The sequence below is a fragment of the Poromitra crassiceps genome (assembly GCF_964638095.1).
Source record: "Poromitra crassiceps genome assembly, chromosome: 16".
Taxonomy (NCBI): Eukaryota; Metazoa; Chordata; class Actinopteri; order Beryciformes; family Melamphaidae; genus Poromitra; species Poromitra crassiceps.
In genome coordinates this window covers 26,724,702-26,742,201 of record NC_139645.1, presented here as the reverse complement: position 1 = coordinate 26,742,201, position 17,500 = coordinate 26,724,702, and the positions used below count along the sequence as shown (strand labels likewise).

Below are 17,500 nucleotides of genomic sequence, written 5' to 3'. Positions count from 1 at the left end.
AGAGGTGGAGAGAGGGAGAGAGAGAGAGAGAGGGGGGTGAGATCTTGATGTAATTATGCTCTTTGTAGCACAGTATCACATGACAGCATTTTACAATCACCCTGAGTCGCTCTCCCTGGGCAGCTTTTGCACATCATCATAATAATGTATAACACAATACAGGTGTCGTCATCTCTCTGTTTCTGCTGTCAGACGACTACGTAAGCAACTCACAAAATGCTAACGTGCTGCTAACCAAGGCTAACACTACGGTCAGCATTTTTTTTATAGACAGTTTTAGCTTGACAACATAAACAATCTAAATTGAAACTTCGTAGGACAGGACTGACCATTCCGTGAGAACTGTCTCTAGGGCGTAGCGTGTGCCGTGTGGGAGGCTCACGCTACGTAGCGTGTGCCGTGTGGGAGGCTCACGCTACGTAGCGTGTGCCGTGTGGGAGGCTCACGCTACGTAGCGTGTGCCGTGTGGGAGGCACACGCTACGTAGCGTGTGCCGTGTGGGAGGCACACGCTACGTAGCGTGTGCCGTGTGGGAGGCACACGCTACGTAGCGTGTGCCGTGTGGGAGGCACACGCTACGTAGCGTGTGCCGTGTGGGAGGCTCACGCTACGTAGCGTGTGCCGTGTGGGAGGCTCACGCTATTCCCCCAGTTCCCATCCGGCTGAACCGGTGTAGGTACAGGATCGGCTCGCCCTACAGGATACACAAATACTAATAAACAGTGCAATGCATTACTACAGCTTTAACTACTGTCGATGCGGAAGCTGACATCTTGGATTCCTCCTCCGACTTTCCGAGTCAGAAATCTGACGTCAGAGGACATTCCTGTCTGTGAACACGGAAATTCTGAGTTCCAAGTACAAATGGAATGGCCATTTGTGTGTGTAGGGATGCTGGTGGTAACACAAGGTCTCAAATCTGCGGTCCTCGGGTTGGTAGGCGAGGGACTAGACCGCTGCACCACCCGCGTGCCCCAGAAAGTTGGGTTTGTTGACATTGCTGGCAATTGCGAGAACCGAGCTAAGCCCTGTGGAAGTATGGCAGCCATGTTGATTCTTTGTACCTCATTACCTGGCTGACCGCATTACCTGGCTGACCTCATGACCTGGCTGACCTCACTCCTCTGTGTCTGTGCAGGCTTTGCCCCCATCAGCGGCATGTGCAGTAAGTACCGGAGCTGCACCATCAACGAGGACACAGGACTCGGACTGGCGTTCACCATCGCCCACGAGTCTGGACACAAGTAAGTTGTACGCACAAACTGTACCACCACAAGTTCAATTGGTCATCAGTTACAGTTACTAGTTAGCGCTCTCACAAAGTAATGTGATTACTTTGAAGTGACCAGTTACTTCAAAGTAATTAGTTACTGGGGAAAGTACATTTGGTGTGTTACTTTTAAAAGGTCTGCTTTGGTTGTCTTATTAAAGCACACATTATTTTGAGTCATGAAACAAAGAGTTGGAATATTCACTTTATTTTTTGTGCTGCAGCAGTCTCCTTATTCCTCTGTGTGTGTGTGTGTGTGTGTGTGTGTGTGTCTCTGTGTTTGTGTATGCGTGTGTGTGTGTGTGTGTGTGTGTGTGTGCGTGTGTGTGTGTATGCGCGAGCATAATACATCTATATCAGCTGACATAAATGTGAACCGATTTAAAGAAACAAATACACACTGGAATAATAGCATTACGTTCGAGCACGACTTCATCGTCTCCGTGACACTTTATGAGCGAGTCGTGGAAGTGGCCACGCTGTGTTTGTGTTTACACGTTTCCATGGAGATCGGCGGCCCGCTCAGTTGTGATGTTTGTAGGTTGATCGTGTTGCGGTAACACTTTTTTTTCGCTCTGCCTGGCAGCCTCTCAACACAAACTGGGAACGACCTGTATTCCTTTAATTCGCCCATCTGCTAACATGTCAGAGTATTGCTAATCTGCAATATCTTATTGACTTTAGCCAAACCGCGTAGGAAGCATGCCCGGGAAAATGCAGACTCAAAATTGCCCGCAGGCCAAAAACTGTTAATCACTGACAAATTGAGCACGATGTAATCGCTGAACACATGTCACGGTCTTGAAAAAGGGGGCGGGGAGGGTTTGAGGCAGCAAGCTACCGTAGTTCTAGATTTTGTGATTTTTTTTTTTTTTGGTAACATATAGAAGCTTTATTTAGAAATGTTTACATTTTCATAAATTAGCACAAATCTTCTGTATAACTCTTGATTCTCTCTTATTTAAATAAATAACTTTAAATTAAATGGGGCTGGAGATATTTAAGACTTATGTCCTCTTACAAATGGAGGGGAAATGAGAGGGGGGGGTGGGGTAAATAACAGGTCCATAGAACTTCAACTGACCACATCTGAAAGTGTAGTCTTTTGAAATCCGTGGACGACTTTATTTTATTTTTATTTATTTGATTATTTATTATTTGATTTACTCACAGGCAACATGGACACTTTTCAGATTTAACTCATTGAGTGCCATGGACGAACATGTTCGTCATTTGGTTTAGTAACGTAGAGTGCCAAGGACGAACATGTTCGTCAATTGCGTTTTTTGACGGGGGGGGGGGGGGGTCCATCGAAGCCAGATCTATGTCCTGTAAAATTTTGGGACATGTTGAATGTCTATAACCTATTTTACCGAGCCATTAGGTGGCGACAGTGCTCTCCAGATGACAGAAGTGTCAGGAATACAGCCTGACAAAGCCGTGATCAAAGACAAACCGCGCTCATGCTGCAGCCCAGAGCCATCATGTAGATGGCTCTGGGCTGCTTGCCAACAGCAATCAATCCGCGCACACAACTGCAGCTCCTCTGCCTGTCTGTCTGTCTGCATATAGTTTCTCAACACATTACCCACCAGAAAGGCAGCACCCAACGCCGAAGGGCCAACCCTTACCTGCAGTCGCGTTGGGCATTTCCTTGTTGCTGCTGTGAGCTGCCAGGAGCCGCGCGGCGCAAAAACAGAGGCTCCGAATAGACTTTGTGCGTGTGGGGAGGAGTTTGCAGCTGACTCGGGGAGAGGCGGGGAGAGGGGGGGACAGGGGGGTGGGGCACGCATGCACCACAGAACTAAACCAGGTCACATCATCAGAAAATATTAGCTAGAGTCAGTGAATGTGCTTGAAATAATGCATTTCGCAAAAGGCTGAATATCTCAGCTTCCTGATAGAAAAGCATATTTTTGCTGTTTTTGACCTATCTTCTCCGGCTGATAACTAAAGAACGGAAAATGGTATCAATAAACTTTTTTTTGCTGATGATACAATAGAGTCTCCTTGTTCTTTTTGCGTGTTCGGTGTTTACATAGTAATATCACACAATATTCTGTGGGCCTCGAGAAATCACTGAAAACGCTCTGAAACTCTGGCACTGGGAGCGTCCGTTCTCCAAAAGTGGCTGGCACTCAATGAGTTAACAAGGGAGGGTGAGGAGGTGAAGCACTCCAGCAAGCCTTTCTAACCTCACCTCATTTACATGAAGGGGGAAAACTAGAGATGCTGCGATCCGATCATGTGATCGGATATCGGCGCGATATCAGCCAAAAAACATGGATCGGATCGGATCGGATTCCAGCGAAAATGACCGATCCAAGGCTCCGATATAAGCACTCCATTCCATGACTCCGCTCCAGGATTTCTATCCAGCATGCAGCAGCAGCACAGAGGCCGCGTTGAGCCTAGGATGGCCAGGGCCAAAACGTCAGACACACCCGTCCTTAACCTATGTGCGATTCGAAATCACGCGTCCGCACCAGTTTGACAGTTTCAAATTATAACAAAACAACCAATATTGCAATTTGCAATACATGTCCCGCAAGGTTTCTGAGATTAGGGGAAAGTCTGAGCTGGCGTTACGCTAAACCAAACGTGGGGATGAGGCAGCGGATTTGTTTTGGCATTAACGTTAGCTGTTGTGATGATGGCTAACGTTAGCTAGCTGGTTAGGCTATCTAGTTGCAGGGCAGCGCTCCACAAGCTTGTTGTGACCAAAACCCCCGCATTTAAAGCATTTCATACTCCCAGAGCTGGCGTAAACCATAGAGAACCTCATGCATTAGCCTACTCAAAATGAAACGTCCAGGGTTTGTGTCTCCAAAATCAACTAACGCTAAACGTTACATGCAAGCTAACGTAGCTAGCTGCGGAGCACTCATGATCTATAAGGAAAACGAATGCGCATAGCCTACATAATTGTCAACATCACATACATGTATCTTCTTTAATCTAGACTACAGGCATCATTTTTCAGTCAAAAGTGAAACGACACAGATATGATGGCGTATAGTGAGGCTTTCCATGCCTCACTATAGAACTGGCCCCATGCAAAATTCAGACCGCTTATATGTTGCCGTCATGCCAATAAGAGTCTAAATGTAATTTTTTATGTTTTATCTGCAGACTAAGCAGCTAGGCTTTCGGTTCTATAAAAGCCATTATTTTTTGTATTGACTATTGAGTGATACACTTTACTAAAAAAAATATATCACAATAGTGATGTCAGATTTGCTTAGGTCAGAGCTATGGAATATTAAATCATCCATCTCGCCCAGCCCTAATTTGATTGTTATGTTTTAGTTTTACATCAAATGAATTAGATGAACTAAATCGTTTACATACTATATTACCAAAGCACACACATACATACCTAACCCTAAAAATGTTTGTTGCCTGCTAGCTATCAGACAGCATAGAGAGACTTAAATATGTGCTGTATCGGTATCGGATCGAAATCGGTATTGAATCGGGTATCGAAATTTGATCGGAATCGGATCGGTTTTGAGCTAAAATATCGAAATCGGATCGGAATTGAAAAATCTCGATCGCAGCATCTCTAGGGAAAACTGGCATTGGTACTGTGTAAACCAGTAAATTGATGACATTTATATCCTAGGTCCAATGGCTAGAAGTCTAGTCAAATGTAATTTGTATGTGACTTCATCAGAGTCGTTTTTGGAAAGCTTAAGCACAACTGAGGTACTTTTCAATTTGGCCCAAAAGTTTATTAGAAATGATGCAAACGGAGGTTTCTCTGGCATTATATCGCAAATTTTCTCTCGGTCATCTTGAGTTCGTTTGATTGCCAAGTGGCGGGGGCGGGACAGGAGGAGGAGAAACGCATGTTAGCGGGGCTGGAACATCTCGCAGCGGCGTGGCAAAGCTTCGTTGGTTTTGTTGCGAGGATGAAGAAGCAACAGAACATGCAGCCACTCAAGCCTTCATCAGGGCGCTGACCACGGCGCGGGCGTCGAGGCTGCGCAGGTCGTTGTAGGTTTGCCCTGTGCCCACACACACGACGGGCCGGCCTGTGGTGTAAGTCATGGAGATGGCAGCGCCAACCTTGTCGTCGATCGTGTCATACTTGGTGAGAACAATTCCATCAATGAGACGAGGAGGCTTGCTAGACGTGGAGTGGTCGGCCAGAGCCTGATTGAACTTGACCAGCTGGTCAACAGCCTCATTGCCCACCAGAGCCTCCCGGACAAACAGCACCAGGTCAGGCATGTTGTCGGCGATGAGCTTGGCCAGCGCTTTCATGAGTGGGGCGTTGTCCTGCATACACCCTGCGGTGTCCACCAGCACCACATCGAAGGCCCGCTTGCGAGCATAGCCAATGGCCTCCGTAGCAATTTCAGCGGCCTCCTTCCTGTAGCCCTGCTCGTAGAGCTGGACCACCGGCCGCCCCCCGTGCCCCTCCGGAGGGTGCAGGGAGTTCAGGCGCCGCTGGTGTGTGCGAAGCTGCTCCACTGCCCCGGCGCGGAACGTGTCACAGGCTGCGATCAGCACAGTGGAACCATTCTGCATCAGCCAGAAGCAGATCTTGGCCAGGTTGGTGGACTTGCCCACTCCATTGACACCGCAGAATGTGATGACAAAAGGCCGTCGCTTGCTGCGCGCCTCCAGCACCTCTCTCAGGATGTCCACGCGACACTTGGGCTGCAGGATCTGCAGCGGCGAATGCTGCAGGGCCAGCTTCACCGTTGAGGCCACAGTGGTGAATGTGCCCATGACTTTGCCCTCCAGCTTTTTGGCTACAGAGTCACAGAGCTGCGAGGCAATCTCAGCTGCTACATTCTTAGCGATGAGGTGGTCCCTCATCTTGTCCAGCACTGGCTCCATGTCCTCCTGAGACAGGCTCTTGGAGCCCACCAGGCCCCTCAGCATCCCAAACAAACCACCACCCTTTTGGGGGATTTTTTTGCTTGTTTCATCGATCACCATCCTCCTCTCCTCCTCCTCCTCGTCCACCACCTCCTCTTCCTCACTGGACTCATACTCCACACACTGCAGGTCTCCCTTCATGGAGCCCAGCTGTATTCCAGAGTCAATTTGTGCACCCTGCCTCTGGTCGCCGGCATCATGGGAACCGTTTCCATTTCTCTGGCTGTGGTCCAGGTCCTTGGTGCTGCTACCAGCCATGTCCAACACACGTTTCTGCTTCTTCTTGGGCTTCTGAGGCTTCGGGGACTTACTGTGACTGGGTTTCTCAACAGGTACCGCCACGCGCTTGCGGAATAATTTTTCTCTCCTCTGCACGATCTCGTCTTTTGTTAAGCCCTGGTTACCATTCTCAACCGTCTTCTGGCTGGCCAACGAGGCCTTGCCTTGATCTCCTTTGACAGGCTCAGCTGCAGGAGCCTCTTTTTGGGCATTTGTATTCTTCTTGCCTCCCTGTTCCTTGGCTTTGTCCCCACCCTTCATCATCGACTTCACCGTTTTTTGGGATTTCTGGGACTCTGTAAAAGTCCGCATAGAAACGCGGCCGCGGGCTTTGCTGCTCTCCTCCGCCTCTCTCAGAAGCATCTCGAAGTCAACCATAAATTCAAAGTTGCTGTTGAGCAACGTCAAAACCCCCTTGTGCTCCAGCTCATTCTTATAGCGATCCCTGAAGTGAAGCTGAACGTCATCTATCAACTTGTCCACATAGGTCAGCGTCAAGATCTTTTGAAAACCCACCACAAAAACCAACTCAAACTCATTATCCAGCTTGTATTTAAGACTCAGGGCCTCATGGTTAAACGGGCTGTTTCCACTTCGTTCCTGGAGGATCACGGAGCGGATCAACGCGTTGACAGGCCCGGTGAAGGATTCAGTCACCACGGCTTCCTGAAAACACCACAACACTATTCCCCCCTTGCTGAAGATGGTGAAGAAATCTATCATCTTGCGACCACTTTCAATGACCACTTCAATCGATTCCAAATCCCCCACGAGTAGGTAAGCTCACCACAGAGCAAAACTGTTTAGACACGTCAGATGCAGAACCAGGAAGTGACGTTCTCTTCCGGGGATTTCTGGATTTCGCGGCTGCACAGTTCAGCAACCGGTGCTGTTTTTTTCGAAACAGACACTAGAGGCGCTGCAGTAGCCTCCCTGGTCTTGCTGCCTGGCCTCAGCAGCTTTTGTGGCTCTTGAAGCTTGTTTTCTCTCAGCAGGAGCGGTCTCAGCAGCACTTCCAGTGAATTGCTCAAGTGACATCACTGATGACATCATTGATGACATCACAATTGCTCAAGTGACATCACTGATGATCATCACTGATGACATCACAATCGTGACACTGCCGCCACAGAAGGACAGACACCACTCGCCTACTGTACCACCGTGCAGAGACCCGGGTTCACTTCACGGCAGCGGTACCTCCGCCTTGGTCAGATGTTCCTACAGACACAATTGGCCGTGTCTGCGGGTGGGAAGCCGGGGGGGTATGGGAGGCGGTAATGCAACATAACGGATGCCAACTCATTTTAAAAACTGCGACAGTTCACACAACTTTAACACTACATACATCAGACACTCAGAATGTCAAGTTTTTGAGATATTAACGTTTGTTTGGCACAACTCATACTAAGTTAACTGCTGCGGTTCCGCATTTCCGGGTGGTCGTGATGTAACACTGATTTGTCCTTATCTAATACTACTTATAATCGCATTATTTAATCTCCTACTGTCCACTACCAAATGCTACCAGCTGGCATTAGTGAGCTGTTCATGTCACTAGCTCGGCCACTGCACGACCTCGCCCGTCCTGCAGCTCGGCCACTGCACGACCTCGCCCGTCCTGCAGCTCGGCTGCTGTGTGGCCTCGCCTGCTCTATTGGCATGTGCAGCGCACAATTGCTCAACTTCCCATCACTGATGACATCACTCACTGATGACATCACAATTGCTCGAGTGACATCACTCAGCGCACAATTGCTCAACTTTGTTGTTTGCAACTGATGACATGTTCGAGTGGCATCAGTGATGACATCAATTCTGACTTCAATCTCAGAATTCTGACATTCTCTTCTGGGATTGAAGTCGGAGTTTTCACTGTAATTCTGACGTTGATCTCGGAGCTCTGACTTTGAACTCAGGGTTCTGACATCGAAGTCTTGTCTCTTGTCTGCAGCTTCGGGATGATCCATGATGGGGAGGGGAACCCCTGCCGTAAGACAGAGGGGAACATCATGTCACCCACTCTGGCTGGAAACAACGGGGTCTTCTCCTGGTCCACCTGCAGCCGACAGTACCTCAGCCACTTCCTTGGGTAGGTCTCACACACACACACACACGCACACACACACACACACACACACACACACACACACACACACACACACACACACAGAGTTAAGCCTGCCTTTCAGTCGTTGCTGTCTCCCTAGTCTCAGCGCCAGACCCATTCTTCCGGGTCTGGGACACTGCTCGCCCCAAACTGCTGTCGGAATCTTGGCCAGTGATTGGTTTCCCTGAAATCCTGGGGGCACCAATCAGCAACGACTTTAGCGATCAGGCGCGCCCACCCAACCTGAGTCTGTTGACTTTTGAAAACAAACCACTCTCGCATTGGTCAGTCATTCAATTTCGACCCCTAGACCCGCCCTCAAAACAGCAACAGGGGCCACAAAGTAGGACAGACTAATATGTAGTATATACAGTATGTATAATAATATGTATAATGTCGTATATGGAGCGCAGCGATTCAGCGTAATTGAGTGATAAGAGCAGCTTGTTTTGTTTGTCAGGACGGCCCAGGCGTCCTGCTTGGTGGATGAGCCCAAGCAGCTGGGGCAGTATAAGTACCCCGAGCAGCTTCCGGGTCAGCTGTACAACGCAGACACCCAGTGCAAGTGGCAGTTCGGCTCCAAGGCGAAACTCTGCAACCTGGACTTTGTCAAGGTGAGATACACACTTTCACCTGTTCTTAACACTGCAAAATCAAAATGATCACTTTAACTTGCCTATCCAGCATGTTTTGTGATAGTTTAAACGTGCAGTATGTAATTTTGTGCCGCTAGGGGTCTCAAACTTCAAACAATAACAGAAGACGGCGTGTCATGGCGTCGTGCAGTAGTGTGGAATTATGCAAGCCACTTTATGAGATTATGATTCCCTCAGTGTTCATTGTTCACAAGGTTTTTAGCGGGAGCCGTTACCCGCAGACGTCTCCTCTCTGAAAACAAACAGACTCTCTAATTACAACAGGTCAAAACGCTGAAAGCAACTTCACGTTAAAATCACTGTTTCCCTAAACAGAGTTCGCTCGACGGCTGCAAGCCGCGCTGGTTGCTAACGTTAGCTCAGCTTGTTTCTATGTGGTTAGCTTGTTTCAAAGCTTTAGATTCATCCGTGTTCATCGTTCACATGGCTTCTACCCCACGCCGGATTATACTAGAGTCCCTCCTCTCCAAAACAAACAGACTCAGTAATTAAAATTAGCAAAAAACACTAAATGAACAGTTTGTTAAAACTCACCATTTCTTTCCAATGGTGTTCGGTGGATACAGGATGTCAGCGAGGCGAGCTGTTTACTTGGTTCCTCTAACGTAACTAAGGGTGTATTCACACCTATCTCGTTTGGAGCAGTTGTTCCGAAACAGAGAGCGTTTTCCCCCTTGGTGCGATTCGTTTGGGGGAGTGTGAACACAGCAATCGCACTCGGATGCGGGACAAAACAAGCGGACCGAGATCGCCAAGAAAGGGTGGTCTCGGTCCGCTTCCAAACGAACTCTGGTGCGGTTCGTTTGTGGTGAGAACGTGAGCCGACCTCGATCCGCCACAACAGCAGTAAACGGTGCGCATTTTTGGATAAACCAGCTGCCGTAGTCAGCTGCGCTGTGCGTAATGGCCTGAAGAACGAACATTTTTATCGTTTAAAAACAACATCTTTCAGATCCTGTTTTGGCGACTTGTGACTTGCATCGATAAACTTTGGGGGATTTTTGGATCATCACATCAGCAGTTTGAACTCAATCAACTTACCTCGGACCATGGGAAGCAACGTTAATGTGTTGAAACTCTACGGATTTTGCGTGCGGTGTGCTGCGCAGCACCGCCCTCTCTCTCCCTCTCTCTCGCTCTCTCTGGTCTCCATTCAATAAATGAAAACAAATCGTGGTAATCAGAGCCAGCCTTCTTTGTGATAAGATTGTCTGGTTCAATCAGACAATCAGACTGATTGCATGTCTTCCTCGAAATGTCCGTTATTATTAAATTATTTATTAATATTTTATTCCTGACAGGACAGGTGTTCATATAGCCTATGTCTCGGCTAATCCTCATCTCCGTGATAGTAGCCTAATTGCAGAATTTGCGAGGGTCTTTGATCTTCTATCTCCAAATTCCCAATAGCCTAAATAGGCTAAATAAATACATAGGCTTACATAGGCTACATAGCATACATTAATAAATAAATAAAGAACTTTCTCCCTCTCTCTCTCTCCCGATCCCTCCCTCTTTCTTTCTTTCTTTCTTTCTCTCTCTCTCTCTCTCTCTCTCTCCTCGCACGGCGGACGCCCGACATAGCCTAAAATGTAGGTCTAACAAAACGCATTTTTATAATCATATAGGAAAATCTCTGGGAATTATTTTGTCCATCCCGAGAGGCTATTAGCCTATCAGAGTCTCTGCTGGCCAATCCAGGAAGTTTGACAATACTATTTGGACCGTTTCATTTGTGGCTGTGTGAACACAAACGAACCAAGGCACAAATGCAACAATTGTATCAATTAAGTACCTGAATCGGAACAAAGCAAACGACCTACAGGTGTGAATACACCCTAACGTTAACTGATAAGATCCAGACCTCCGATGACTAAAATCATTCATCCAGTCAAAAGATACAGTTAAAAACAACCAATATCTAAAAAATGACAGTGATGCGACTTGAAAAAGTAAGAAAATAGTCCAGAATTCCACGGAGATCCCGAGTAACAGCTGGTGCTCTATGATGACATCATCGACAAAAAGCGACTCGCTCAAATGCTCCGTGTTATTGATATAATAAAATTATGGATTTTGAGCACTTAAGTAATAATAATAACTAATAATAACTAAATAATATATATAACACAGGTCTACTCGTTTTTAGACATTTGAATGCTATAATAATATAATGATCATGCTAAAGGTTACACATTGCATCTTTAAGTCACATGATCTCACTGCACTGGTAGATAGTCTTGCTGGTCTCAATAGATTTCACTTGATACATAACACTTCTTTCAAGAAATCAGAAAACACAGCAAAACAAGAAGCTTTCTCTAAAGCTGTGTTCACACCGAGATATTTATTTTTCTCTCTGTCGCTCGATTCAACCCTTTGGAATCGCTCTGTCGCTGTGTTGAAATCGCTCGTCAACAGGCACAAGAATTCACGGACATCTGGGGGCTATAACGTTACACAATGTCATGATGTATGTCCACTACGAGCCACCGTAGTTGTTTACAAGCTAAGCCTATCAGCGTGCTCCAAACGCGAGCTCTATACCGGTAGTACAGACTTCACTTCATGTCAGCCTGTCAATCAGCTGTCAATGCGGTTTGTTGCCACACAATAAACCAGCGGTTTGTTCCAAGCCAGTGTGATCCTTGACTCACTCTCACACGGCAGCCAATCAGAGTTGAACAGCGAGCGACTGATGCCAGCGTAATTTCGCTCAAGTTGGGATATTTCATCTCGGGCGACGAGCGTATTTTCTCCCTATTGCTCTTTCTCCTGGGCGAATATACGCTCAATCGCTCGTTTGCATTGACTTTGTATGTAAACTCGATGCCAGCGAAAAACTTTAATAGGTCGGTGTGAACGCAGCTTAAGACAGTTTCACCTTATTATTTTAACTTTCTAGCTCTGCGTCGTCGTCTTTCTCCTTTCACTCCTCCTCCTCCTCGCTCATTTCAGCTCGGCGGCTGTGCCACCTCGCCTGCAGGAGGCAGCACATAGACAGCAGCGTTGTTCTCTGTGTGTCTGTTCCCTCTTTGTTAAAAGGATACGCCAACATTTGTGGAGATTTGCCTACACGATTTGCCTTATTGCAGATAGTAAAAGTAGAATCTAGATGCCTTTATCTTCACTGTGCGTGCAATGGAAAGTCCGGTACAGGCCTCACTGCTAATTAGCTTAGCACTACAATGGCAGTCTATGGTACTGCTGCCTAACGCTGTTCAGTCGCCCAAAATACACATTCCCAACAGGGCCAGAAACACTCACATGTACATGTTATGACTCGCGTACTCACCACGCGATGAAATAATAATCCAAAGTGATGGGAAACGGTCATTTACCAAGTAAATCCCTAGCCAGAGGGTTCCCTCTGAAACCAAAGTTACTTCCTGTTTTGTCTGATGCACATGCACTGTAATGATGACTCCACACAGCGCATGTTTGGTTTCAGGGGGCACGGTGGCACAGTGGTAACGCTGTCGCCGCCATTACAGTTGCGGCTGCTGTCGGTCCAACGTTGTCGAGTTTTCCAGTCACAATAGTGTCCCTCGTGGGTTTCCCCGCGAGGGCTCACCCGCCGCTACGCGGCCCCGCAGACGCAGTTTGCGCACTCGCCGGGCCTCGCACTCGCTGCACGGGCTCACATACTCGAGCCCATTTTCGTGCCCCCCCCCCCCCCACACACACACACACAGTGGAACCGAAAACAGCCCAAATGGGGGAAAACCACCCAATCTGGCAACACGGTTTCCCTTGCCTGAACCAAAACCCACTGGATGCAAGTTTAACGAGGACGACCCATGTCACCGGGGAGCCCGTGTGTTTCGCAGCGCTAACGAGGTCGTGCTAAACCGGCACTTGATTAATTAGCATGCTCTTTGTAGGGCGACCTATTCTCTGCCTCGAACCCGCACATTTAACCCTCCATTAAAAGCATTCCAACTGCTGAATGAACCCCCCCCTCCTTTGAAGCTAAATGGTATAAGCCTTTATTCTAAGAGCATTCATTTAGATGCACATTCACATGTTAATCCTGTGTAGATTACACTGAGCTCTCCTCTCATAGCCCCGCCTCCCTAAAGCCTTCCTGTGTGTCCCTGACACTAGATCAAATAGTACCTCTACATTTCTTAGGCTTCTATGCCAGTCTGTGTCGGGGCATTGAACCAAATTCAAATGATTAACATTGGATTTGGGGTTCCCTGCCTACCAACGCGAGGGTCACAGGTTCGCGTTACCTCCGGCGTGGTCGGGCGTCCATCCATACAGACACGATTGGCTGGTGTCTGGGGGAGGGAAGCCGGGGGTACGCTGGTCACTGCACAAGCGCCTCCTCTGGTCGGTCGGGGCGCCTGGTCGGGGTGGAAGGGAACTGGTGGGACACACGCGTGCTACGCGCTGCCGGTGAAGCTCCCCGCTGTCAGGTGTGAAGAAGCGGCGGGCAAGTGCGCTTGTGTCGGAGGAAGCATGATGCTAGTCTAACGGCTCTCCCCAGATCGGGCAGAGGGTGGAGCAGCGACCGGGGCAGCAGGGGGAAAAATTGGCCAAGTACAATTGTGGGAAAAATGGGGAGCGGGGGGGGAGGGTTCAGAAAAAAAAGATTTGGGGGTTGATTTCATCTGCTTTTTTCTCGTGTTTTGTCCCTCATGGGCTCACGTAGACGGATTCTCGCAACTGCCGGTATAGCTGTGAACCGCCTGCACGGTCTCTCTCTCTCTCCCTCCTCCCTGGTCTCTCCCTCCTCCCTGGTCTCTCTCTCCCTCCTCCCTGGTCTCTCTCTCTCCCTCCTCCCTGGTCTCTCTCTCCCTCCTCCCTGGTCTCTCTCTCCCTCCTCCCTGGTCTCTCTCTCCCTCCTCCCTGGTCTCTCTCTCCCTCCTCCCTGGTCTCTCTCTCTCTCCCTCCTCCCTGTCTCTCTCCCTCCTCCCTGGTCTCTCTCTCTCCCTCCTCCCTGGTCTCTCTCTCTCCCTCCTCCCTGGTATCTCTCTCCCTCCTCCCTGGTTTCTCTCTCTCTCCCTCCTCCCTGGTCTCTCTCTCCCTCCTCCCTGGTTTCTCTCTCTCTCCCTCCTCCCTGGTCTCTCTCTCTCCCTCCTCCCTTGTCTCTCTCTCCCTCCTCCCTGGTCTCTCTCTCCCTCCCTGGTCTCTCTCTCTCCCTCCTCCCTGGTCTCTCCCTCCTCCCTGGTTTCTCTCTCTCTCCCTCCTCCCTGGTCTCTCTCTCCCTCCTCCCTGGTCTCTCTCTCTCTCCCTCCTCCCTGGTCTCTCCCTCCTCCCTGGTCTCTCTCTCCCTCCTCCCTGGTCTCTCTCTCTCTCCCTCCTCCCTGGTCTCTCTCTCCCTCCTCCCTGGTCTCTCTCTCTCTCCCTCCTCCCTGGTCTCTCCCTCCTCCCTGGTCTCTCTCTCCCTCCTCCCTGGTCTCTCTCTCTCTCCCTCCTCCCTGGTCTCTCTCTCCCTCCTCCCTGGTCTCTCTCTCTCTCCCTCCTCCCTGGTCTCTCTCTCCCTCCTCCCTGGTCTCTCTCTCTCTCCCTCCTCCCTGGTCTCTCTCTCCCTCCTCCCTGGTCTCTCTCTCTCTCCCTCCTCCCTGGTCTCTCTCTCCCTCCTCCCTGGTCTCTCGCTCTCTCCCTCCTCCCTGGTCTCTCTCTCTCTCCTTGCCAGATGCAGTCAGACGGGTTGCCAGATGCAGTCAGGCGGGTTGCCAGACTCCGCCGCCCGTCTCCCAAACGCCTGCTCCTCCCCGTCCCCCCTCCCCGTCCCCGTGCACTCGCTCACTCTGTCTCTGTATTGTTGGGGACAAAATGGCACGCACAGTTCTAGCCCGTTTCATGAAGGAGCCCAGTGATTTGATTTGACACCGGGCTTTGTGGAGCGGCTTATTGCCGGTTATCGTGGGCGACGCGGTGGGGGCTGTCGACCGGCACGACGGTGGTCCCGCCAAGGGAGGGGCAGGTGCTGGAGGGGGGGCAAGGAGGGGGAGGGAGGGGCAGGTGCTGGAGGGGGGGCAAGGAGGGGGAGGGTGCTGGAGGGGGGGGCAGAGGGGGAGCGAGGGGGCGACGGAGAGGCCTAAAGGGGCACGTAGCTTAGCATGAAGCGAGATTTCCACCTCAAAACGATTGGCAAGCGATTCAATTTGGGAATGGGAATTTATTCATTCAGGTCATCCGGTCATAATATGAATACCTCATCGGGGTCCGTTTTATTTCAACTGTGTCGACTCGTAAATTCATCGTTATAGTGGTTAGATTGAAACCTGTCATTAGAATATTCATTCTTTACATTCTCTAAATCGGATCATTTCTTTTGAAGTCGGCGATCGTGAAATTAAATGATTCGTCAATTCCCACTGAAACTCCTTCAAGGACCACTGGGGGTGTCTGGACGCCACTTTGAGTACCACTGCTTTACAGTTTAAGCCACAGATATTGCTTCATTCTCAATAAATTGACCTGAATAGGACTTAACCCCGACTCTGTTGTGATGTTAATGTCCAGCAGTATGTGTGCGTTTGATTTGTTCCACAGGACACCTGATAGACATCTCATCCTTCATATACATACAGTATGTGTGCGTTTGATTTGTTCCACAGGACACCTGATAGACATCTCATCCTTCATATACATACAGTATGTGTGCGTTTGATTTGTTCCACAGGACACCTGATAGACATCTCATCCTTCATATACATATAGTATGTGTGCGTTTGATTTGTTCCACAGGACACCTGATAGACATCTCATCCTTCATATACATACAGTATGTGTGCGTTTGATTTGTTCCACAGGACACCTGATAGACATCTCATCCTTCATATACATACAGTATGTGTGCGTTTGATTTGTTCCACAGGACACCTGATAGACATCTCATCCTTCATATACATACAGTATGTGTGCGTTTGATTTGTTCCACAGGACATCTGATAAACATCTCATCCTTCATATACATACAGTATGTGTGCGTTTGATTTGTTCCACAGGACACCTGATAGACATCTCATCCTTCATATACATACAGTATGTGTGCGTTTGATTTGTTCCACAGGACACCTGATAGACATCTCATCCTTCATATACATACAGTATGTGTGCGTTTGATTTGTTCCACAGGACACCTGATAGACATCTCATCCTTCATATACATACAGTATGTGTGCGTTTGATTTGTTCCACAGGACATCTGATAAACATCTCATCCTTCATATACATACAGTATGTGTGCGTTTGATTTGTTCCACAGGACACCTGATAGACATCTCATCCTTCATATACATACAGTATGTGTGCGTTTGATTTGTTCCACAGGACACCTGATAGACATCTCATCCTTCATATACATATAGTATGTGTGCGTTTGATTTGTTCCACAGGACACCTGATAGACATCTCATCCTTCATATACATACAGTATGTGTGCGTTTGATTTGTTCCACAGGACACCTGATAGACATCTCATCCTTCATATACATACAGTATGTGTGCGTTTGATTTGTTCCACAGGACACCTGATAGACATCTCATCCTTCATATACATACAGTATGTGTGCGTTTGATTTGTTCCACAGGACACCTGATAGACTTATCATCCTTCATATACATACAGTATGTGTGCGTTTGATTTGTTCCACAGGACACCTGATAGACATCTCATCCTTCATATACATACAGTATGTGTGCGTTTGATTTGTTCCACAGGACACCTGCTAGACATCTCATCCTTCATATACATACTGTATGTGTGCGTTTGATTTGTTCCACAGGACATCTGCAAGTCGCTGTGGTGCCACCGCGCAGGGCACCGCTGTGAGACCAAGTTCATGCCCGCTGCTGAAGGCACCAGCTGTGGTCCTGACATGGTGAGTCCACCATTCACTTGACTATCATCAGATGTACATTTTTCAATATACATACTAGTGCAGTACCTTCCCCCATTCACACATAATGCTCCCCCTCTCTTCACCCCCCAATCTCCCCCAACTTGCACCGTCTCCCCCCCCAATTGGTCGAATTACACAAAATTCGAGATTGCACTTTCTTGTCTCCCCAGCAGGGCACCCACCAAGTCTGAAGTCGATCGGATGAACGGTTCTCAAGATAAACCATGTTTTGTGTTGCCAGTAGCTGGCACTATGACTATGCACGTTTCCAAATTGCATAAAATTTAGCAGTGCACTCTGTCGGGTCCGACCCAGCAGTGCACCCCACGAGTTTGAAGTCGATCAGACGAATGGTTCTCCAGATACGGGAAAGCCGTGTTCCGATTGGTCGAATTGCACGGAAATAATAATAATAATAATTTAAAATGTA

General features: G+C 48.5%; 1 protein-coding gene and 1 pseudogene across 2 annotated transcripts in view; one reads left to right on the top strand and one right to left on the bottom strand.

Moving 5' to 3' along the window:
* Positions 1-17,500, top strand: part of adamts18 (ADAM metallopeptidase with thrombospondin type 1 motif, 18) — a gene marked incomplete at its 5' end in the record, with an annotated part of 110,288 nt that overhangs the window by 41,130 nt on the left and 51,658 nt on the right. Inside the window, 4 exons of the mRNA XM_083653117.1 lie at positions 1,139-1,244; positions 8,397-8,534; positions 9,013-9,166; positions 16,954-17,049. Coding sequence (XP_083509243.1) covers positions 1,139-1,244; positions 8,397-8,534; positions 9,013-9,166; positions 16,954-17,049 — 494 coding nt within the window. The remainder of the gene's footprint in view (positions 1-1,138; positions 1,245-8,396; positions 8,535-9,012; positions 9,167-16,953; positions 17,050-17,500) is intronic.
* LOC310791062 (signal recognition particle receptor subunit alpha pseudogene) lies at positions 5,213-7,165 on the bottom strand (annotated as a pseudogene). The gene has a single exon. The product of its transcript is annotated as a signal recognition particle receptor subunit alpha pseudogene (transcript).